This window comes from Microtus ochrogaster, linkage group LG10 (assembly GCF_000317375.1).
Source record: "Microtus ochrogaster isolate Prairie Vole_2 linkage group LG10, MicOch1.0, whole genome shotgun sequence".
Classification (NCBI taxonomy): Eukaryota; Metazoa; Chordata; class Mammalia; order Rodentia; family Cricetidae; genus Microtus; species Microtus ochrogaster.
The window spans coordinates 10,641,576-10,667,224 of record NC_022035.1 but is presented as its reverse complement, the minus strand read 5'-3'; the positions used below and the strand labels follow the sequence as shown (position 1 = coordinate 10,667,224).

Genomic DNA, 25,649 nt, shown 5'->3' with positions numbered 1-25,649 from the left:
AATGAATGGCAATCACACACCCCACCCGGAAACCTAACCTTTCCCTTGATTTTGCAGAAGATGATGATTAAATGTTTTGCTCCAGGACAATAAGAAAAGCAGCTGTGCTGATGGGTGTAAACACTTAGTCAGCAGAGTGGATAACAAAGAATTTGCCTGCTGAGAGCTGAATAGAGGGGGAAGGGACGGGGAGCAACTCAAAAGTCAGAAGGACTTAACACTAGTACTTCTCAAAGACATGAAGGAGTGTAAAGTGTTAGGCAATGTCTGAAGATACTAAGAAGCATGATTTATTTATTTGTTTACTTGTTTAATAAATTCAATTAATTTACATCCCAGCCACAGTGTCCCCTCCCTCCTCTCCTTCAAGTTCATCCCCCATCCCCTCTCTGTTCCCACATCCCCAATCCATCCCTCCTCTGTTTCCTTTAAGGAAAGGGCGGGTTTCCCATGAGTATCAACAGACCTTTTTAAAAAGCTACATCCAGAGCCGGGCGGTGGTGGCGCACACCTTTAATCCCAGCACTCGGGAGGCAGAGGCAGGCGGATCTCTGTGAGTTCGAGACCAGCCTAGCCTGGTCTACAGAGCTAGTTCCAGGACAGGCTCCAAAGCCACAGAGAAACCCTGTCTCGAAAAAAAAAAAAAAAAAAAGCTACATCCACCAGTCCTTGCTTAGGTGCTATGTTAATGGGGGATAATTTTTAGTTTCGTGTAAACCGAACTCTAAAGAAAGCCAAATAATAGCTGCTGAAATGTGCATTCAAGCAAGAGACTGTGGAAAACACTTAAATCAAAACCTCTTCATGCTCCCTCTTTACCATGGAAATACGAGTGCTCTGAGTATTTGACAGTGCGCCCGAGTACCTGCCTTTCGGTCGGTGTTTTACACAGGGGCAGAATCCCCTCGAGTGATGGAACGGTGTTCATTAAGGGTGATCAGCGCGAAGCTGGCGGAGGCTCAGAAAAGAAATAATAAGAGTTCCTCACAGCGCAGCCTGTTGATATAGAGAGGAGATTCGGGTTGATGCCAAGAGGAAGGCTTGAAGTAGGAGGTGAGTGGAAAGATGAGGAGCTCCACAGGGCAGGGGAGTGTGAATTAAGAGAGCGGCTTGCATTCTCCTGCCAATTAAGTGCTTACTATTATGAGAGCTAAAAACTCTTCAAAATGAACAAATGGGTTAAAGAGAACGGGGATTACCATTTAAGTAGAGCATTCTAACTTTGCTTCAGATCCTGGGAATTCTGCAAAATCACCAAGGAGAGAATTAGCCGAACCAAACAGTTTAATGGGAAATTTATTTCAGAAGAGAAGCTGAGGAAAATTTCTGGAGTTAAGTAAGTAGTGACATTTAGAATTAGAGGCCTGTGTGTACAGAGCAGTGTCCACGGATAAAGTTAAGCAATAGGGACGCGCAGAAGGACCTAGAAAAATCTGCAATAGAGACCTCAGGCACTTTGTACAGAGGAACAAAGAAAAATGTAAGCTCTTTACAGGAAATTACTAGGATAGTAGAATTTGACCCAAATTGAATCAAAACATTACTTGCACACACTGTCTGCCTGTCAGTAAAGGAACACATGTATATCCATGTATTCACATATAAGTTCATACACACATATATGCACAAATATACACATGCACACACGGGTATCTACATGTATACACACATCCACACGCCTTCCTACCTTAGAAATCATCTCAAGAGCATTCCTTTTTTAGTATCATTAAAACATACAATGTTGCTCAATACCTGTTATGGATTTGTGCGTGTTATGGATTGGAAGAGAAAAATTAATATTAACTGGCATGTCACTTCACTGAAATGTATATTTCATGAAGTCAGAAAAAATGGTGATTATTAGAAAAGAAAAGCACTATGAAAAGGTATAGTTTCTAATTACACTCCACACCAAACACACTCTTCTGGGGGGATGGGGGAGGAACTTGGATTCTCAGCTCATGCTCTCAGAAAAAGAAAAGTTTTCATAAAGTCTGAAATTCAAAATAAGTCCCAGAAATTGAATTAAAAACCAAAATATTTTCTCAGAATATAAATGCTTTTTTAAGCACTGTAAAGGATCTCCTTTTTTAAAAAAAAATATAAACTAGAAACTTTCCAATTATAAAATATCCTCAGAAAACCACAATTATGTTTTTAATTCTTCGCTAATTTAAGGATTTTTTAACAAGCTTAAGTGGCTACAACTGTCTTTTTTTTTTTTTATTTGAATTTCATAAGAAAGAGATTCACAAGGCACATTCCCTCACTAGACTAGACTCCGGGTGGCCTATTTATTCACAATGCTTCATTCCGTATGGATTTCTTCTCTTTTATTTATTACTTCCAGAAAGGATTTTCTCTAATAAGTTAGCAACTCAGGGGCAACAGATTTGACTTGCAAGCCTTCAAATCACAAGACCACACCTGCCACCTACCCTGTATCTTCTAGAAGCACCAAAGAAAACAGAAAAGCTCAAACTCCACGTGACACAGGAACCAACTCTGTGTGAGCCACAAGCAGGCGGCGGTCCACAGAGGTCAAGGTTAAAGTTCATGGAATAATCTAGAAACAGTTCTCAGCTGGGATGTCATTTATGAAGCCCGAGAATACACCCTCTAATTAGAATGCAACTTCCAAAGCAGCCACTCCCTCGACTTTCCCGGGCTAAGTTTCATTCTCTGCAAAGAGAAGTAAAAACAGCCCTGTTCACATTTCCAGATAACAGTCCATTATAAATTAGGCCTTAAATAGCCAATAAGGAAGGCGGCCGGCATCCCGGGCAATGGAGACAACGCGTGAGCCATCAGCCCTCGGGAACCACCCTCAAAGAACAGATAAAGGGAACTCAGATGCAACAGCCACTCTCTGCACTTTTGACTTCTGCAGCTGAGATAGCCCATGGAAGATTGGAAAAACGAGTGGGTTGTGGTTTGAAACCGTTCCCACACCCCAGCCGCCCACTTTTTTTTTTTTTTTTTTCTGATGACCTCTCCAACCAGCCACCCTAACACCGTGGGACGTCTCACACCAGTTCTGTGGGAGCCAGCTTTCCTGTTCTGTGGTGCTCAGAGAGCCACACAGGACTCCTGGAAGGGAACCCAGCCAGAGCTGACTCACCGCAGCTGCTCCCTTCCAGCCCCTCGGAGTTCTGAGCCACAGTCTCCCTTTCCAAGGCCTATTGTTATTACAAAAAGACTTGCTGAGCCGCCAAAATGTGCTGAACAGAAAAGCAAGAAGAAAACACCCTCCTCACCTAATGTGGGAAGCAGACTTTGAAGCAGGCAGAAATGGCTGAGGACTCTACCGTGGAAGGCCAAGAAGGGAAGGCAGACAGACAGCTACATGGAGTTCGAAATCAGCATGGACCAGCAGATACTGCCACCGAAGCGAACTTCTCGATGCTGTCGTGTTTAAATGGAGTCGTGTTTAAAATGCTATACGTTATTCCACTATAAATGCTTATTATACATCCAACCAGACAGCCTTCGTCTAGAAAAAGTGTGACTGGGAGAATAGCAGAAGTAAGAGGTGTGGGAAATGTTTACTCCTCATCCAGGGTCAGATGCTTACCCCCAAGTATTTGGAAATGCTTACCAGCTTGGGTTTCCAGTGGCATCGCAGGCTACAGCCGTTATTTTCACATATACCTATTTATCCGCCAAAGGCCCCAGCAGCACTCTCATAGGAGATGACAGATCTCCGCATCTCTACATTCTCTGTGTGAACATTATTAGCAACCTAAACATTTGTTCCCAGAAGCTCCGGTGTCCCGTGGCACACACCACATCATTATCTCCGTAAGGAAACTATTTCCTGCAGTATGTCGACTTCACCAGTAAAGACAATGGAAAGAGTACTTCACTTTAAATCCTGCCTTTTTTTTAACAGCATGAATTCTGTGTCTAAAATGAGCTCTACCAAGTTGCAAACAACTTTGACACCTTAATCCAATTCTCCAAATCCTTATGCAACACTGTATTCCGGGTTTTGTCTTTAGTGATCTTATTTACCTTTTCCTGTGTGGGCTCTGGGAAAGAAGATTAGAGAAATCAAGCAATTAAATGGAACACTTACAATTCTGTTTCTACACAAAGAGGAAAAATGTGGGGGGGCTGCACACGTCCTTAATAAGTCGAGTTTGAATTCTCTCCTATGTACCTTAGTACAAAGTCTAGTTGCTAGGAAATCTCAGGCAAAATATGCCAGCATCTCACCAGACTTTCTGTTTCATGTTTAAAAAGTTGGTATTTCAATAAAAAATGGTCAATAGATGTTGAAGGATAACTATTTACTTGAAATAGTGACTGTTTGAATTTTTGGAAATGGCTATATAAATCCTGTTTGCCATTAGTTTCTGACTGTCATTTCCTTCCTTCCTATTCCCTTCCCCAGGATAAAAGTATCTCAACTATAAAGATAAATGAACAAAAACTCATTTTAAGAGCTTTTTTAAAAAAAACCAAAAAACAACAAAAAAGAAACCTATAAATGTCCTTCAACAAGATTTTTACCTATTATTGTTAATTTTCTGCCAAGTTGATCTTTTTTTAATATTCTGTGAGGGCTGGGCACTGAGCATTCTGGGGAAGAAATGAAAGTCAAAAATTTTGAAGAAAAAATTTTAAAAGAAAAAGTCTATATTATGAATTGTCTAGGTGTATTGAATTTAAATTAGATAGTACAGCACCTGAATCTGAGAAATGTGTTCTCTGTCCACTCTATCATACTAATAACGAGATGTAATGAACCATGAACAAGAATTCCAAAGATTTCCTGCTATGCTTTTTCAGCTGTGTCCCCTTACGCTCACTCGTTTGCTAAATCCTTTTCATGGCAAGTTCAGTCTGAACAATCTAGGGGGACTCAGGGACTGAGCATAAGTTCCAGAAGATCTAAAGCAAAACCTCACCTCACGTAAAGGTCACATTCTCAGCACCACCCAGAAGAACCCAGGATTTCAAGACAGTCTCAGAGTAAATAAATACACAGATGCTTTATAAATGCTCTATTAAAGAACCTGGGGAGGGCATCAAAAAGATACAAATAGCCATACAAAACAGATTTGGCAACACTTGTCAAATGAATAGAGACCACAAGTACTTGTCCTTTAGATAGATCTCAGTTTGTTTTCTTAGTGTCACAGTCCAACATGTTACTTAAAGATACCTGATTTTGACTGAGTCCACATTGACGAAAGAGCTAACTTTGACTAAATCTAACAGCAGAGTTTAACATTTACAGGTCAGTTGTTCTATTCTAAAGAAAGTATGGGAGTTTATGGAGTATTTACATCCTAGTTTTAGCTCTGATATTTTAGCACCAACAAAAACACTTTCAGATTTATAGTCGTGTAGCAAAATTACTTGGGAAGGTAACCGAAAGTATATCACGGTCATACCCCTCAATCACTCAAATTTTCTCTTAAAAAATACTTACTTCTGATGAGTTCCCCATCTGCAGGATTTCCCCAGATGGACTGGTCCTGCATCAGTCCATATTTGGAATGATTACTGCTAGCTTGACTCATGTCTTTCTCACTATTGTCTTCATTGCATTTCTCTGAAAAAAAATTAAACATTTATTGTCATTTGATGAATGCTATGTGTGTGTGTGTGTGTGTGTGTGTGTGTGTGTGTGTGTGTGTTCATATATTTTTTTGCTTTTAGTTTTTAGGTTTTGTTTGTACGTTTGAAACGGTATCTCATAGAACAAAGGCCTGGAACTCATGATGTAGTTGATGAGGACCTTGAACTTCTGATGGTCCTATCACTACCTCCCAACTGCTGGAATCACAGGTATGCACCACCAAATATGGCTTACATGTTTCCTACTGCTTCCAAGTAGGTCATAGCTTAAGGAAATAGAATTATATCATTATTGACTGTTGCATATGTTATTGCCTCAATAACATTTGTTGAATACTTACTATCTTTTCATCATTAAAGAAAGAGGCTCACAATAAAATGAAATCTATCAAGGTGGTGGTAAATAAATTTTAGCATGGCAAGTGGTCTGTCATCATAGAGAAATGTAGAAAGGTTACCTCAAGGATGAGGGTGAATGAGACCATCCAGATAGGGGATGAGACAGAAAAAGCATCAAAGGAGAAGGGACTTGACGGAGATGATTGATGGAGATAAAAGCCAGACCACAGCTGAATGAGAAGTGACTGGGCAGTCAGGATACAGGAAACCAGTTCAGAGTTCTCTGTAGAAACTGGAGGAAAAGTCAAAGAGTCCACGATGCATTCTCAGAGATGGAAGTATTAAGGATGAGAGGTTGGTGTGTAGGAAATGGAATGTCTTGTTGGGGGCATAAGTCAAACAGCACACAACCTATAACACGAGGTAGGGTGCATGCTAGGAAAGGTCCAGAGCACCAAAGGGGCTCAAAAGAAAGGGGAAAAAAAAACCTCATCAGGATTCAAAGATCAAGAAAGACACTTTAGAGAAAGGAGCACATTGGATGGTTGCTAAAAGATTAGAACTTCAAAAGTCACATAGGAGAAAGGAGGAAGAAGAGCATGGGAAAACTCCAAACGCAGACACTTGGACAAAGGTCCCAGATCCAGGCTGTGAAGTGCTTTCAGGTGGACAGGAGGCAACACTCTAAAGCTCTCATGAAGTCATAATGTGGATATTTGAATGCCAACATGGGAAATCTAGACTTAAATAAAAAACCAGAGCCAATCAAAGTAAATATTGAAGCTTTGTGAAATGCCTAAGCAAAGCTACATATTAAAGGAAGTAGTAAGCAGGTACATTTGTGTTTCTCAATCCTCATTGGCTGGAGAGCAATTCTGAAAAAGCAGATTCCTAGTCCCCAGTGAATCATTCTATTTGAGAGATAAGGAGCCATCCTTGGGGTGATCCACTCTTCCTATGCCCGTTAAGTATTCACTTAATATCTGAGGAGGGGGATAAGAAGAGAACGAAGAAGAAGAGAAGGAGAGCAAAAAGGGAAGACAGAGACCGAGACTGTTGCATTTGAATGTTTACTGCCCTCATAGGGTCACGTGTGTGAAGATGGGAGCAGATGGAACTACTTGAAAAGGTTCTGAGGTTGAGCCTCGATGGATGAAATGGGTAACTTGAGGCTCCACAGCATGCCCCACCTACCATTCCCCTCGAGTGCAGACAAAATGTAACTAGGCAGCTTCCCGTTTCTGCCATGCCATATGTATTCTCCAAAATACACCTTTTCTCTCTAAGATATCTTTGTTGGGGTGTTTTATCATAACAACAGAAAAGGAACTAATACAGCCTCTGAAATGGAGACTTAGCAAAGTTCAAATAGACACTGATGAGAGTTTAACTGGATGAGCCAGGCGGTGGTGGCGCATACCTCTAATCCCAGCAATCAGGAGGCAGAGGCAGGTGGATCTCTGTGAGTTCGAGGCCAGCCTGGTCTACAAGAGCTAGTTCCAGGACAGCCAGAACTGTTACACAGAGAAACCCTGTCTCAAAAAAACAAAAACAAATAAACAAAACAAAACAAAAAAGAAAAAGAGTTGAACTGGATGCTATAATAAAAAAGGTAGCAGATGTGAGAAACTGAATAAGGGCTTGCATAGTTGGTAATGACCAAATTTGTAATCTGGACCTGATGGTAAAAATTTGGAAGAATGAGAAAAACAACTTAGTCATTACGTACATAGAATATATGTGGTGTACCCAAATGTTTATTCATTTCACTGGGAGATGCTTGTACCTTGACAGATAACACATTACCCAGCCTTCACACAGTTCACAGCCTAGGTGATGAGTTCACTACTGAGTTTGTGAATGTGCAAACCAGAGAGAAAAGTATAGCTAGTCTGCAGGAAACGAATGAAGTCCTGAGTAAATGTGTATTGCGGGGACCTGAGCCAGCCATGTCAAGAACCAAAGCCTCAACCTCACAAGGAATTGGCACATTCCACAAGGGATGAGGCTCAAGAGAGATTGCCAAGCCTTCCTCTGTCCCAAGAGTGAATGTTCATAGTGTCTGCATAAATATGTGTCATATCCTCCCCCTTTACAACCTAAAAAACAGCCCTCCTATAAAGCTGCTTCTAGTTAGATTGGCTAAGTCTGCCACCTTGATTCGCCTGTATACATGAAACCTCCATGATTCAACTATACACCATAAACCCTGCTTCCATGCACAACTATCTATAGTAAACACGCGCTTCCAGGGTACTGTGGCTTCTCCATTAGAGAGCCCAGTGCCGCGGATTCCCGGCTGTTCTGTGTGCCCGTGTCTTCTCTCCATTCCCTTGATGCCCCGTTAGGTCAATCCCTGGAACCTGTGTGCTGGACATACATTAGGCATCCTCTTCAACGTCCACTGTTGAAACATTCCTAATCACCGAGCTTGTCACAAGAGAGAATGGATTTAAAAGAGTATGTGCCATTAGGAAGTATGACGCCAAGCCATGGAGGCAGACACACAAAAGAGACTCATACAGGAGTTGTTAGCCCATCTTTTTAACATTTCCAGTACAAGGAAAAATTTATGCACGTGCAAAAAAAATTCTCATGTATCATAGAGATTTCACAACAAATTAACAATTCGGGTGCAAAACATATTCCAATACATGAAAAATTGATGAATATAAACTCAGGACTAAAACCAGAGGTTAAGATTGCTCCAAAAAAAAAAAATGGGCCTTCAATGCCAAACATTTTTAGACTGCAAAACCATATTCAAACATCAGCATGTTAAACCAGTATGTTCTAGATTTTTGTAACATTTACTCAGCATTATCACAGGGAAAACGTAATCTTCACGAGATGTGTTACTTTCAATTAAAATCTGAACTTTCTTAAACAACTCCAGAATTCTTGACTGCTGTCGTCAACCCTGAGATTATCAGTAGGAAAGATTGCCTGCAATATCGCTGGTGTACATGAACTGTCTCATCAGCAATGGCACATACTCATACTGTTACGTAGCTGACTGCCGCCAGGTGTCACGCTAGTAGGCTTGATTCAATTAGTAACTTTAATTGAAGCTGAATGAAATTAATTATATAATTTTGAGCTGTTCAAGTTTAATTCCATTAAAATTAATTCATGAAACCAAGGCATTATGAAGCATTGCTGACGAAAAGAAAAGAGGTATGAATAAAGCCTCCAGACACACTTGACGCATATTTGAATCATGTCCAATATTCGAGTGCTAAGCACAGACCCTCTCGACACCTCACTGCATAAATGACAATGCCACGTGGTCCAGAGACACGGCGATTTACAATGATGCAACCTTCTCCCGAGTGGGGAGGTCAGAGTTCTTCCTACCCCAAATTCTTATTAAGAGACTGTTTATCATGCTTTTAAAAAAAAAAAAAAAAAAGGAGCTTTCATATCTGGAAATTCTAGAATGAGTTGATCCCAAATGTACTGAAGTCAAAAAAGGAAAACTACCACTCTGTGTAACGAATGAATGATACAGATAATAAATTCTGTGCAGTTCCTACGACATCACAATCACCAGTGTATTCCACTTTGCCTCCTTTGAAAACTAAATGTCTTGGCTTGAAAGCTGGTCCCTCATGTGTCCTGTGATGATCCATTGCACCCAAACCAAGGCAAGGCCCAGGAAAGGTTCCCTGTAAAAACGTAAATTGTCTTCCGCTAATTCTTTACTTGGATAAACTAAACTCCATGCCCAGCCAAGGCATGCACACCGTTTATCTCTATTGTTTTACATTGCCTCAGCCTAATGGAATGCTAGATAGCAGCCTCACCAATAGCGGAAACTTGCAGGCGTCCCTGAAGAAACGGAAGGATGAGAGAGAGATTCGCTGACATCAGTCATGTGTTGGGGGCGAGAAACAGTTAACCAAATCAACCTCACAACACTCTTTACCTGGCTGTCTAGGCACTAAGATGATGAAACGTCTGAGAGCAGATGACCGCTACCCGTTTAGGTTGCTGTGTCACTTCCGCATTGGAAAGTCAAGGGTTCAACCACTGCTTCTGGACATACGAAGATTTGTGGTTGCCATCCAGCTACTATTGTGGGCCTAGTGTGTAGCTCCCCAGCACCAAGGGATTTCCCTAGCATAGGACATCAGTTTGTACCTGGCCGTAAGGTGTAACAAAGACAGTCGATGGCTCTTCACCTCTGTGTAGAGGATTATTCTCCTAAGCCCTGGCTTTCATTTCGGTACCGAGTTAGAAGCATGCAGAGAACTCTGGCCGCAGACAGATGCACAGACGCCCAACCTTCGAGCATCTAGTCCAGGTGACTTTGGTGGGTGGAATGTTGATGTCAAAATGAAAGACTGTCCATCCGTATCTTATTACTCATTTCCTCATCACAGGATTCCGAGGCATCAGAACATCAAAGTCGATCTCATCGTCTCATTAACACATCTGCATACAGTCATAATTCCATGAAAAGATTTGTATGGAAATACAAATGTGAATGACTTAAAATATTAATCAGTTCTGCGGATGTGTGGGAAGAAATAAAATATATTTTAGGTACCATAAATTGAAAGCCTTTTAAAACTACCGTGAGCCAATGGATTGGGATATACTTGTGGATGTGCCCAGCTTTTTAGTGTCCCTCCTCTGCACAGGGAAATAAAAAGCAATCTTTGGATAAGCAAGGAGACCCTCTCCTGACAACAAATCTCTCGGCCAGCGAGAAACGAAGTAATCAAGGCCCAATAAAACAGAAGGCGATGGCAACTGCCCAGGGTCAGACTTCTGGCTGCAAGGCTGACAGCTGTGGAAGCAGGGCGGGGCCTAGTCTCCTCCCCCTCTATGTGGGGAAATGTAGGTGCTGTGTTGCTAAAACCTTCTCGTACTCGGGCTGTTTGACTCTGAATGGCGCCCTAGTATCCCATCCATGCTGAAGGGTGTTCAGACTGGAACGCATGACAGAGAAAAATTAGTAGACTCTGGATTTGATTTAATTCTTAGGAAAAGCGACAAGTATGAATTAAGTTAAAGAAAAGGTCAAAGTGGTAAAATAAGTTCTAAATGATCGAAAAACCAAAAAACAAACAAACAAAAAAAAAAAAACTAAATGATTGATTTAAACACACTATCTCTTCTTCCAAAATGACTATCTATATAGCATGATCGATTCCCTTTGGTGGTTTTTTTTTTCTAAAGTTCAACATGAATAGTGATAGACAAGCCCTTCCAATTTTAATTGTTTTTGCTGAGGGAGCATGGGAAAAGTTCAAGAAAATAGAATTTATATTTAACTTAAAATTCTATAATATTTTACCTAGCTGGCATTACCCAAATTTCAAATCTTGATAGTGCTACTTTTTTCAGACAGTTGGGGAAATCAAATAATTGGTTAGTTACAAGAAAGAAAAGTTAATAACAGAAAAGAAAAATCTAAGAATATTAAATAATAATTTAGGTAAAATTCATCATAGCCACTTACTTGCTATGTGGTTCGGTACTTTTTTTTAAGAGAAAGATAAAAATGCTTTGCTTTGTTGAAAGAAGAATGTTAATGAATTTTTGCCATTACATTACTGTCCTGGGAATTTCCAGGGGACTTTAACATATAATATTTGATTGATCTTCACAACCCTCAGTGATATAATTAGGAAGAAAACATCAGTTCTACTGATGAGAAAACAGCATGTCTCAAAGTCAGATACTGAAGTCAAACAGGATGATAATGGCAGAGGCGGAGATGATCTTGTACTCAGCTGATTCCATCAGAGAAAGCTCATTGCTCACTCAGCCCTTTCTCCCAGAATGTATGGAGTGACTCCACATGGAACACGGTCTGCTCTTCGTCTGGCAGATCAGTTACTTGCTCTTTATTTTGAGCACAAATACGTCATCAGGTAATCTATACCCAGTTTTCCTTCTGTCCTTTGTAGTCAGAACTAGCGAGCTCAACTGCTTCTATTAGCACGATTACCCAAACTATTAAAGAGGAATGTGGAAACAAGCAAATATATTATTCCAATAGTTTATCTTTCCCGTGTGTGTGTGTGTGTGTGTGTGTGTGTGTGTGTGTGTGTGCTCACCCATGTGTGTGGATGTAGACACAGGAAGATGACATTTTTCCTACATCATTCTTTCACTATTTATTTATTATTGGAGACGGGGTCTCTCATGGAACCCAAAGTTCACTATTTTGGCAGCAATGGCTGGCCAGTGATATTAGAAACCCTCCTGTGTCCACCACCCAGCAGTGCTGTGTCCCCATGTCTAGCTTTAATGTAAGTTCTAAACATCAAAACTCAGAACTTCATACTTCTACAGCAAGCACTTTATCCACCAAGCCATCTCTCCGGCCCTAATAACTGAATGTTTTCAATAAACAGTAACAAAAGAATACAAACAAAAGAATACAGAATGCTGCTTCACAAGGGATTAGGCTTAGTAAAGTTATTGTACAACGGTGCATGAGTAAACTTTAAGACACGATAAAGTTTTGGACATACACAACCTTCCAAGAACTACGAACAATGCCATCTTTCTCAATCTTAACCTTCCAAGAACTACGAACAATGCCATCTTTCTCAATCTTAGATATCTGCACACTTCCCTGTCAAGAAAAAAGGTTATCAGGGTCTCTAGAACAAACATAATGTCCCTAATGTGACTCTGCACTAGAGAGACACTCGGGAGCACAGGTTTGAGATTAGTGTGCTACATACGAGGACCACCGCTAATGATGTCAATCCTATGAGAGCTATTCTTTGTTAACATCCTTCATCTTTAAACTGAGAACAATCACAGTACCTAGAACATAAGGTGATCTCAACCTATACGGACTCCTGTCTTGTTTATAGTAAAAGCCCATTCACAGTAGTAGTCATGGCTTTGTTTTGCTGTTTTTTGCTGTTGTTTTTACATAACCATCTTTCAGATTCCTGCTATGAAAATATCCTGGGGAAGCAGTTGAGGACAATACCCACTCCACAGTCCCTTCCTGAAGCACCATACAAACTGCCTGACTGTAAGTTGAATAAGGAAAAGCACTGCTCTGTGAACAGTTGTGCCAGTTTTAAAGCTGTGCTATTTGTGGACAAGGCAGTTCTAAGAGGAGAAAAAAATGTCAAGTCCATTTCACGGACAAATCCAGATCCATGTATCAGACTTAACAGTTGTAGCCACGCAGTCTGGGTCTTCCTCAGCCATTTCTATTATTCTGTTTTCATTTTTTCTTTAATTGTTCTATCATGTCATCTCAAGTATTCTGCCAAGCTAGGCAAAGGTATGGGCAAACTCACAAAGCCAACATCAAGTATGCTTTCCTCTTGATATCTGTGTGCTATTACTTACTTAGTGAAAGTCTAAATAATGACAGAGCTTGGAACTATCTTTCCAAACCCCTCTATACTTTAATAAGTGTTCAAAGTACTTATAGTTTTACAGAAAAGAGAATAAAAACCTCTGTGATTAAATTCAGGGACTTTTGAAAGTTAGGCCTCATATACGTCAATGAAGTAATTTATAATCTATAACAGAGACAGTTACCAAAATATCTATGTTGTCTGCATTTACAAACCTATATTTCCATGTACTTTATCAATAAAACTTGTTTTATACAATTAGCTTTATTTGACTTTCCACCCAGATAACATATGTGTATTCTAGTTGACAAAAATCATAAGAAATATGATACAAAAATCCCTAAGAAAGTGAAAAATTCTGTGACTATATTTTTCCCTTTAAAAACAAAAAACAAAGATAAGGTAGTTCTCAGGAAGACCTCAGGCCTGGAACTTCACTTCCTCACTGGTCCAAACAAATAAACAGACACACACACACACACACACACAGACACAGACACACACACACACACACAAACACACATGCGCACATGCACACAAATAAATAAATAAATAAAAATTTAAAAAAACCTGTCCAACCTACGGACCTTAGAGAACAATGCAAATCCAACCTTCTTTGTCTAATCATCTTCTCAATGGATTACAATCTCCTTATCCAAAAACCACATCAAGGTCATGTACACATTTCAACACGTAAACAAGTATATACATAAACTTCCATTATTTTATAAACACAAAAGAAAAATATGTAATCACAGATAAATTATGAGTGCTTATGGACTGAATCGAATGTTTCAGTCAATTCAATGAATTTGTCATTTCCAGAGTTTTGCAGACTGGCAAGACTTTTCGGCATGATCTAAAATGCATTCCTTCAAAAAGCTTCTTAGGGATTCACAAGCTTAATGTGTGATTATATTCAAAACGGAAAAGGCAAAACAAAGCAAAAATAAATGACACCAATGTACATCAATGTACTCAGTTTACCTATTGCTGTGGCCAAAGGAGGATATGCATAAACAAAATAAAAAATATTTACAGAAAAAGCAGGAAGTGATTATATATGAACATTAAAGAAAGATATAAAATTCACCAGGAGTTTAAAGTGCATCTCAGTAAATGAGGGATGGAGGGAAGGATACCACACTGTCCACTCTTAAAAGGAGATGGGTTAGAAAGAAATTTGATAAGAAGAAGAAAATATATTACCACTGTCATCTTATTCTCCAGTACCTTCACACTCCTAATCCAGTGAAGGAACTTTCAAAACATCTCACCCTGCCTGAACCATAGAAGTTTCTGCTTTCCCAAATTCTCAAGTTTAATGATGTTTACTGAGCCAAGAACAGTCACACTATAGCCAAACATTCAAAGGTTCATGGAATGTAGCATTACTGTCTTAGAGGTCTCCAGAACGACTCATAACACAACTTCAGATGAAAAGCATTCAATACCCAGCATCCTCAACAACTGGCAAACGATGCCAGCCTTGGCCTTTCAGAAGAAAGGAAGTAGCCAAGGCAGAAGCAGCGCCCTACAGCCGAGAATCTTGTTCCTCAAAGACCCCACTACATGTCCAGCTAGAGTCATCTCCCATACAAATTTCACTCATTTGCTTTATTGTGTGGTTTACAAAATTGACTAATAAATAAATCTAGGTAAATTTTTATCCTTTACTTCTGTGACTGTTGTATTTTTAAGATTCTTTCTTGGTATCTCTCTCCCCCATGATAAACACCTCCAGTTCATTCACTGGCTTTGCATTCAAGTTGCCTTTTTGGACAGAGCACTGTTAACCTTACCTAGAAGCCCTCCTGTCAGGAAACACTCCATGTAGCTGGCTGCTGAAATCCACAGACGTGGTGTCCACAGTAGCTCCCTTCCTCAGGAGTCCATGAACACTATGAAATAAAACCTGGCCATCTTCCCCTGTGTCACCATGATGATACACACTCATCTTTCATCTTGGCAAGATCTCTTTTCTTTTCTTTGTTTCTCCTTTTTAAATTATTATTACTGAGTACTCCTTGTACAAAATAATGAGTGTCATCGTGACATTTTTATTCACGCACGTAATGTACTTCAGAGTTACCCTTTCAGTGGTCTCGGTTTTCAAAACTTTTCTGTTAGTTCCAGATTATTTGATCAGGACCACATTCCTTTTCTGGCTCTCTGGCGAAGCAATGAACCCTTATTTGGCACTTTTACAAGAATGAAGGCCACTGGAACTCAACAATGAGCCAAGGGGGTTGTTTAATCTGTAACAGCATTTCAAAGCTGAAGAGTCTGACTTTGAAGTAAATAAGTCAGAGAAGACAGGGCAACAGGGTTGGCCATTTCAAGTTTGGTAAAGACACAAATAAAATTATGATGTATGAGTTAAAAGGCTATTGAAATGGATTTCTTACACTTCAGATGAACTGATAGGGACTTGAAGTCAGAAGGTATAGCCTCTGCTAATTCTCATTAACGCCTAAACCAGAAGCCTCTCCAATAATTCACTAAGCCACCTTTGGGTCCCTCTTAGCCCTAACTGTGGGATGCTACATTGTTCTTTCCTTTAAGGCTACCCACCCATTTTCATCCAGCTCTGCAACCTTCATCATCTCTTTACCTTTCACACCATCAGCTGCTACCAGATGACGTCACTGTCTGGCTCTCTTATCCTAGACACCTGTGGACCTATCATCTTAAGTTATCCTAAATCCCTCGGCATCTCATCTCTTCCTGTCTGTTTGCCTCCTGAAGCAATCTTGGGCAATTGTAGGAACAGAAACGTCAGCAACATTTTACTTCCCAGTTTTCCTCTTGCCTTAAACATGAATCAGTTGCTGTTCCTGCTAGTGACAACTTCTCACAGATATAGACGCACAAGCCATCCATCTCATTCACTCCCAACCAGCAGAACTTTGCTGTCAGACAAACTCAATACACTGTTCCTCAATCAAGAAGTTGTATTTTCTGTTCTTAGATTATGCTGCTTGTTGTAAAAGGCCTACACAAAAAAAGTTAAACATTTGTTTGCTAAACAGACAAATAACAACAACCCCAACAGAAAGGATTGCTTTACACACTTGGTATCGATCCCATGGCCAGAGTTATTTTAACATCTTGCCTACTTTAATGTTGTCAAATTCTATGCTGTTTTCTCATACTTGATAACTTAACTTTCTTCTTACTGAGAAATGGTGTGAAACTATTCAGAAGAAAACTTATAACTTGGGTAATAAAACAAGATGCAGGTCTATGTTCATAAATGGTCTAAAGGTCAGATGTCGCTCCATCTTGAGGAAGGATCGGGAAAGCTATGCTTTGGGTAGGGCAAGCAGAGGCAAGCTGGCTCCTGGACACGTCACCTTCCGGCCTCAGAGTGCCTGACAACTGCTCCACCACAAGTTGCCTTATTTTGAGTGGCAGCTCTTCACAATTCAAACCAAAATAAGTGAGTAAATAAATAAATCCCAACGCCTGTGTTATTCATTCTTCAACTGAGGTCACTAGCAACACAACCCAAACAAAACCAAACCCTTCCTGCCATTTTGAAAGTCCCTTCCAACTGCAAAAAATAAATAAATAAATAAATAAATAAATAAATAAAATAAACTCCAAAATGAGACCACCCAGGTGGCAGATAATCTGTCACATGCTCTTGCTGTAAGATTTAAATGATATGTAAATGAGGAGTGCAGTTCCTTTTGGCATACGTCTCATGTTCCTTCACCAGTGTGCATATGCCTTCTGCGTGCAACTCTGCACACAAGCATCCTTCATCTTCATGGGATCTTCTACATGGCAGGCACACAAAACAACTGGGGTCAGGGTTTTCCCATTCAAATGTCAATACTAAAATGTACGTGCTAGCGTAAAGCAATCATTTCCACCTTCATGCCTGCGACTACAGAAAGAGCGAGCAGAAGGGCACATGTACGTGAATCATCTTTCTCCAGATCATGTGGGCGTGAATCTGAAAACCAGAAGTAGACTGCAAGTAGAAACCACAAGCAAAATGGAAATCGGGTTAAAATTAACTCTTTTCATAGCACTTCCGGCTTACTGGATATTGAGTGATCAGAAATAGAATCTACAAACTAGAACTCATAACTACTTCAGGCTTAAGGTTGACAAGTTATCCCCCTTCAGGATGTTCACCTAAGGAGAAAGGGCAGCTAGACCTTTAAATCCCTTCCTGTGGAGCTACTGTCAGCAAGAGGGACAGAGTGGAAAGGGAGAGGGAAGGAGGGGGAAAAAAGGAGAGGGACAGATGTAAAATACTGATTCATATATACAATATCTGACTGAAACAGAAAGCTTACAACTTCTTCAGGCTGTCCCCAATGAATCACCAACTTTAGAAAATGTCCCAATGTCTAGAAACAGGCAATCCACAGCAATGGTCTTTTTTACAAAAGCTGAACACAAATACTTAGGGATAGAAACAGAAATCACCTGATTTAGCTTCAGCCTTCATATAAGAGAATGGTGACAGTATCTCATGCATTTTGATGGAATGTTTCCCTGTTGTTTGTTATTGTTCTAAACAAGTTTCCATTTTCAAATGGTATAACTTTAGACAATGTCAGCTGATGTTTCCTAGGGTTTTTTTTTTCTCAGCCTTTTATTACTATAAAAATAAAACACTGGTAAAGTGCACTGTTATTTGTCTTTCTTTCCATGAAATCATCTCTACCAGATCCAGGAAATAAGGTTGAAAGAAACAGGAAAAGTCCTAACACGCCCCAAAATTCCACAGCTTCCCTCACATCTCTGTAAAGGTCACTGGATCATATATATCAAATCTTTGAATGCGGACTGACCAAACAAAGCAGCTGTCACTTAGCTGCAGTCTTCACCGGCCTGTGGTAATTTTTGCTAGCTCTGGAGTGATCTCTAGCTATTTTCCTCTCCCTCCCATTTTCTGCCTTTCTCATCTGCCAGCCTGGAGTGGAGATCAGTGAAGACAAACACACTCCCCCACATTTATTTTAAATATATTTGTCCTTTTCCCATCTCCTTCCCTTTGCGTATGAAATCCCAACAACTCTATGAGTCCTATGCCGATTCCAAAATCCATTCTCTCTGCTTCTATTCCCAAGGCCCCACCAGTCCCCTTCTGAGAAGGGCAATCAGCCATGCTGATCCGTATCCAGTAGAATTCATGCCAGCCATTCTTAGTTAAGCCCTCGGTCTTATTGGGCAGCCTGGGGGTTACATCAGATTGAGTCCCTTTTGAATACTTTCTGCTTTCAAAATTTCCCACAAATCTCAAATGTCTTGACTCATCCTAGCCTCCATAAAAAATATTACCATCTACTTTAATGAAAAGATCTGGGCTTTCAATAGTCTCTCTATCAAATTTTCTCCAGATTATAGCTTCATCCTTTTCTCCCACACTATTTTAAAGGAAAACATTCCCTACTCTCTAAAGCGTCTCTAGAATTTGGCTCTTTCAGCAGCAAGTGCTTACCACAACACACACCCAAACCAACCCAAGTTATCTTTGCATCCCTCTGTCCTGAGCTTTCTTCTCAGAAAGGTGTCCTGAGAATTCTCAACCCTCGGGAAACATTCTATGTATGTCCTTTGTCCTTTATAAATGACAGTGTTAATCTCCTGTAACCACTAAATCCCACTAAATGTTCGATACTTCTGAAGGATCATCATGAGCTCCTTTTCTTCTTTTTTGACTTCCATCCAAGGTGCAGCTCTTCCTCAAGATTCTGAGTCCAGAGCCCATGAACTACCTCCCTGATAGAGAACTCTTCATCTGTAAATCTGACCATCACCTCCACCTAGTTACAAAACCGGCTCCTAGTTACTTATTGGTGACTATGACCAATGCTATGTTCCCTGGATGCAACATAAACAAAACAGACTTCAACGTTCCTGCATGCCGTCATGCTAGTGACAGAGCAAACCTATAGACTGCCTTAAATTCCTACCTCTTCAATAGCTTCCACACTACTTATAGCATAAATATAACAATAAGATGAATTTAATTTATTAACATGTCTGAAAAATGAGCCTAAACTCAAAAGAATCAAGTCAAGAGGCTCTCAAAGGTCAGAGCGTGTCATCCTGTTTCTGCTGCTATTCTTAAATCAGCTTCCTCAGTGTCCGAGGTCTTTCTTCTACTCTTTTCCCGGCTATTGTAATGACCTCCTAGATAATTGTCACTTGTACTCTTGCCCCTATCTTCAAAACCACCCTTTGAACCGCCATCAGGTTTGTTCCCCTAAAAATCCAAATTATGTCTTCTACTTTGCTCTTCTAAAGAACATTCAATGACTCACTAATGCCAACAAGAAAAATGTACAGGATCCTCAACACAGACAGTACCCAGTCTTCCTTGTCGTTTTCTCTATCATTTTCCACTCCTGTAGAGAGCCCATGCAATTATCTGTCTGGAGTAACCAACACTCTGTGATCTGCCCTCCAGAGTGAGTCACACAGCCTACCATCCCAACACTGAGTCCTATTACCACGCCTTCGAGCCCAAGTTACAGTAAACTTTCTTGACGATTTTGCCAAATCCCCAACTAGAGAGAGTTGCTTTCTGTATTCCAATTTCCATCGCTGGACTTTCTTTGTGCCTCTGTTATAGTACCTATCTTTTTTTTTTTTTTTACATGCTAGCCACTTGTCTAGTTCATACCAGGCTAAACCATAAAATGTGTTTTTCCTACTGTTCAATTCAGGCAATTCAAACCCTCCAAATGCTTTAACTGATAAATAGGTCTATCACTTTGAACTCACTCCTTCCTTTCCTTCCTTTCTGACCCTTTGTTCTTGGATTTTTTTTCCCCCACTTTTCATTCTTTGACGCATTTACTTCTTTTTGGCAAAGGGGGAAACAACACAATGCTGACAATCCTTGCCCTCCTAGAACTAAATTTATGAATTGAACATTACTCCCTTTGTACATATGAAAGAATTAGGACTTTGGATTTCAAGGTGCCTAAAAACGTCCCCACATCCCCTTTAAATCCAGACAAGTCTCCACCCATTTCCCTCCTTTTCTCTGTCCTTCTTCAAGCATATATATGTGAGACGTGTTTTAAGACAGATTCTACTGGGTTTACTTTTATTCCTCATTGTTTGTCTGTGGCTGCCAGCGTTGTAATACTAAGTTGTCTGAGGTTCATCATAAAAAGTGTGGAAGTTTTAATAAAATTTATTTCCAACAATTTTTGGAGATTTATTAGGGAGCTAAATATAATTTACCACTATTTCTAGGGAAAAAAAATAGAGCACAGATTCCAAGAGTCCGGCATCCAAATGAACAGGACTCATGTTAATGCTGAGGGCTATCTTCTGTGTCTTGGCGTAGTTTCTCCAAGAAGTTCTGAAGGGATGCCCGTCAGGATATCTACTGAGGTGGCAAATGGAATCCTATTGATTGTGGCAGGCTTTTAATTTTCCTCTTCTATCTCTTTTTATAATACTTATGACCTGTTTATTTTAGAATAAATGATTCTGAAGCTCAAAAGTACTCTGAGAATGAAGTGAGAAATTGAACCAAAATTTGGAACATCAGTAGAAAGTTCGCATGGAGTAACAAACTTTAGATTTTTGGGTTTGTTTTTACAGCTTTTTGAAGTCTATATTCCACTCCCCATAGCCCATCCCCGCACCCCGGGTATAAAAGAAAAGACTATTTTCATCCTAAAAGTAAATATAATGTGTCTTTTGGCTGATGGGGGTGGGGTAGTAAATTAATAGGCCTTCGCCTTGGGTACAATCTAACAGCACCAAGAAATCATGTAGGGGCAAATTTGGTGGGTTTCTGCCTGGAGAATCTGATTATGCACCAGAGTGAAGACAAAATCCTTGCTGGTGCCCAAGAAATAAGGACAGAGATTTTTCTGTCTAAGCCATTACTGACGTTGGTCCAGGTCACTCATTATTGTGGGAATGTGCTATCCAGGGCCCTCCCTGTAGGATGCAGATCAGGATCCAGATCCCTGGCCTTGGCTCACCAGATGTTGGTAACATACACTGCCACATTCGGACCAACTAACAAGTCTCCAGATATTGTCAAATGTCTCCCTGGGGGCAAAACCATTGCTCTGTGGAGGCCAATGACAGAAGCTGTCCAAAGATAACACATTTTGAGAAACGGCATCTTTAAAAGGGATAAAGCAACATGTACAGATATGTACAAACTCACATTATATAAATTGAAATAAGCAGGCTTCCTCCGGAGGAAATCTGATTAGCTTCACGAACTCCCGACAACTCAGCTAAGCGTCTAAGTCAGAGCTCTTCTTACGCAGTTTCTACTTGAAGAGCCTCTCCCTCGCTTCTATTTTAGATTATTTTTAATTAACTTCACTGGCATTTTGCATCCTGCTATGAAAAGTCCGCCTCATAGTCTCAGAGGAGTCTCCCTAGAGAGAAGGGTACATTAAATCACACATTATCACATTAAAGTATATACCAGCACGGAGTCCAACGGTCTACATCTTGGCAAGTGAAGCAGGGTGGGGGTTGGGATGGAAACAGACTCAAGTGATTCGCAATATCCAGAGTCTATTAACTTCTGTGCATCTGCCCCCTGTGAAAAGGTTGTATTGATTCTCTACTTCAACCACATTTATCACAGTGGCATACATTCTACAATTGGTGCTCCACCCGATTTCTTGTTAATCTCTGTATGTGGAGCAATAGGTGTATGGAGCAAGCCCCTTAAATTCTTTGGAATTCCTTTCCCTCACCTAAAAGTGAGCAGAATGAAATGAATTATTTCTAAAGATGCTTCTATGCATAGACCACAAATTTATGAAGGAAATACTTGAAATTAAAAGGCCCTTTCATTTACAATACTGCAAGAGCATTAAATGGCTTAATTGAAAAGAAAACAAAATGCCAATGAGAAGAATCATATATACAAACCCATTTTCTCTTAAAACAAGAGCCAGTGTGGCCCAAAATGCTTTTCACCTACGGAGGCATTTCTACAGGAATTTGCATGGTCAGTCGTAAACAGGAAAATCATTTTAAAACACATTAACTTTCTGTTTTCAAAAGCAGGACAACAAACCAGGGGCAACATCCAGTCTCCAGGCAGTTACTTTATCACAAACAAACAAAAGTGCTCAATTAGTTCCTATAAAGTGAAACAATACACATAGACATCTAGGATTCAGTAGTCCTTGGGACATCAGAAGATAGGAACCCATGTGGCAGTACTTAGCTAGACCTGAACAGGGTTATCTCCTGCCCCACAAACTCTCCTGGTCCCTGAATCCCACTGATTCATCGGCCACCTGTCCTGGTTCACAGTTAAGGCCAGCAACAGGCAAGCTCCTTGCTCTGAACCGCCTTGCAGAATATACCAGAAAGAGTTCTGATACCAATAACGCTGTCAAAGCAACAGAAAAGCGCGGAGGCACAACAGAAAGGTAAGTGTTCATGGCTGCTCTCTCAGTAACGAAAATCTTTCCAGCTTGATGTTAAAAGCAGGGTTACTCTGCTAAATTTCCAAACAACACCCATCTTGAAGAATATAAAACTGATTCCAAAATTTAATTAAGGGGTTCAAGCCAGATTTAAAAAAAAAAATCCCAATTTTTAAGAGTTATTCCTTGGGTTAACTTAATGGATAGTTCATTGCCACACACTCAGTATATATTTTATATATATATATATATATATATATAAATACCACAGTGTGTATATAATACATATGTTTAATTCTGAAGAAAACATGTTGGTTTTTTTTTTACAAAGTTATCTTCTGTGTATGTCCTTAAAGAATTATATTTTCCTCACTAAATTTAATGTGCAGAATTTTAAAACTAAGTAAGGTAGGAAAACTTAGGGAAGGTTAATTTTTCAGCTACAACAGGACACTGATTTTCCAGAGACAATATGCGTGTTGCATCTTGCCAGCACTTAACCTCAGGCCCTTTTAAATGCCCTGCTTCTTGTACCCGGGTCACGTGATGCCAAGCGGCTTTGTACTGCACAGGTGCACTAGGTATCATGGCAACTTCTTTTAGCTGATTTAAAAACTCCATAGCATTAACACTGCAAACTGTGCACGTTAACTGTTTCCAAGTCAAATTGTTTTCCGTGGGTGCTTCATGTTGATGTTTTGCCTCAGCCTTGTTTAACAATGGTGATGAATGGCCCCAGGGGGAGTATAAGCAGCCTATCAGCAAGTCGATATGACTACCGAGGGCATGCTTCGTGACAGCAAAATGAATGCGTTGACAGTACGATGCATGGACTGCTTCTGAGAAAACATATGTTTACCATTTTCTAGTTCTTTGCTTTTCTGCAGCCAATCATTTGAATTCTGTCTGTTTAGGAAAAGAAATGAGTCACTCTTCTAAAACAAAATGATAAACGTAACTCAGTTTAACAGCCCAGATGCCAGATCATCTCCATTCAAGCTTGGATGTTTTCTGTTTTCATCTACTGTGGCTAGAACAGCAACTTCTAGAACAACAATAAACAACAACAAAAAAAGAAAAAGAAAAAAAAACCCTTAAGACACTCAATATATATTGGAGTCCTGGGGGGAGAGAGACAGATTTTAGTTATGCTTAAAATCAAGAGTATGCAGTTTTGGAGACATGGAAAAGTTAACTGGTGCATGCCAGTCAGAAATCTCATCTGAATTATCCTTACAGGAAAAAGTAAGTGAAACATGAGTCTGGTTCTGCCACCAGTGAGTAACTGAAGTTTATAACCTTCAAATAAGATACAGTCAAAGTTTTAAAATGTTATGCAAGTTCCCCAGAAGCAAAATTACCCTTTTCCCTTTGGAGGAACACAAAAGAGCTAATTCATTCCTGGAACACAATTCATTTGAAACATGTTTATTTCAAAACAAAAGTTATTAAAGACATATGCAGGAGCCATTCCAAAAGCAAGTGGTCCCAGAAATCCAAATGGTTAACCTGGTGGCAGAGTACCCCACAAGAACCAGAAAGATGAGAAGAGCCCATGCTAGTTTAGAGAGCAGAGACAGCCCTGAATGAGAAAAGGGCATAAGAACTTCAAAGAACTAAGGGTTCGAGCCCCCCCCCCCCGCTCCCTCCACACGCACCCCAGCCCCAGGTGCAGGCCTAGAAACGCACAGGCAGAAGGTAGAAGCCTCCTAGTCATCTTGTTTCTTACAAGGAAGGGGGTGTGGAGGGACCAGGGACCCCGCCCTCCTATCCGGTTGTTGATCTGGGGCAGGGATCCTTGGGCAAACTCGTTTAAGTAACTTGAAGTGGTGCAAAAGTTCACAACTGCGAGGCTGGATCCCGTCCCCCGAGCCCCACCACTACCACTACCACCCCTTCGGTAGGCGTGCGTGCAACCCCAACCCAGAAGCTCTCCATTCGTAAGCGCTCACTCACCGAGGGCCGGGGAGCCCAGCCGGCCGCCGCCCGCCTCGGCCGAGCACTGCTGCCCCGCGGGCCCGGGAGCGAGGGCTTCGCCCGCACCGGACATGAGCTGTGCTCGGAGCCCGCGCCGCGCCGCCGCCGCCTCCAGCCGCCCGCGGGGCACACCGACCCCGGCTGCTTAGGTGTTGGGGGCAGGAAACTGACTGCTTCTGGCGGGAAAAGCAAAAGAAACAGAAGGACGAACTGTTTTTAGAGAGAGCGGCACGCTGCCGCGGCGGGCCATTCCCTCCCCCTCTGTGTCCCTCCTCCAACTCCACCCCGGGGAAGTTAGGATTTGAAAGCAGCTTAGGGGGGACGGTGCGAGCGGGACGCGCGGGGCGGGAGGGGACGCGCCGGGACCTTGGAGGCAGAGCGACCCGAGGGAGGGGACCCGGGAGGGGACCCGACCCGGACCCGACCCCTCTCCCCCACGCGCAACTTCCACCTACCTCGGCATCCCCTCCGAGGCCGATCTGAATCCCTTCCTCCCGCCGCCGGTAGTCAGCAAAGCTCGGGAAGCGATCCCATCGTGTCCGGGCTGCCTGACCACGTCCCGCCGCCCCGGGCTAAGGCCAGACGCAGCAGTGGCCGCGACAGTGGCTGACTCCGCGCACTCCGCCCCCTCCCTCCAGCCAGCTCAGTTCGGCCAGCCCCGCTCTGGGTGGACTTTAGGATCCACTCGTGCCTCTCTTTCACCCTCAAGCTGCCACTCCTACACTCTTCAAACACTTCTCTCTCTGTGGTTCCCTTTCATCACATCCGGGTGGGAATGGCCTCGAACTCTTGGCAGGAGGCCTCGCGACTCGGGGCGGCTCGACCTGGACTTGGCCCTGCACTCCCTTGTGAAGGGATCTGTCTGGGTCAGGAGGCCAGAGCTGGACAGGCCTGGTGTGTAAGCTCTGCACTCCAGGTCCATGGTGCTTTGGGAAAACAGGGAGGGAGCCGGCCTTGGCAGTTGTGAAATCCCCAGACAATGCCGAGAAAGTTCCCCCAA

The 25,649-nt window shown here is 41.4% G+C and overlaps 1 protein-coding gene across 2 annotated transcripts in view; it reads right to left on the bottom strand.

Moving 5' to 3' along the window:
• The window catches only part of Mdfic (MyoD family inhibitor domain containing), an 85,783-nt gene extending 60,424 nt beyond the window's left edge, over nucleotides 1-25,359 (bottom strand). Inside the window, exons 1-3 of one of the 2 annotated variants that reach the window (XM_005363743.3) lie at nucleotides 25,105-25,359; nucleotides 24,629-24,825; nucleotides 5,441-5,563 (exon numbers count right to left, since the gene is read on the bottom strand). In XM_005363743.3, the coding sequence (XP_005363800.1) occupies nucleotides 5,441-5,563; nucleotides 24,629-24,722 (217 nt within the window). In that variant the 5' untranslated portion in view covers nucleotides 24,723-24,825; nucleotides 25,105-25,359. The remainder of the gene's footprint in view (nucleotides 1-5,440; nucleotides 5,564-24,628; nucleotides 24,826-25,104) is intronic. The other variant, XM_026787559.1, reaches the window with a different exon arrangement.
• Nucleotides 25,360-25,649: the final 290 nt, after the last annotated feature.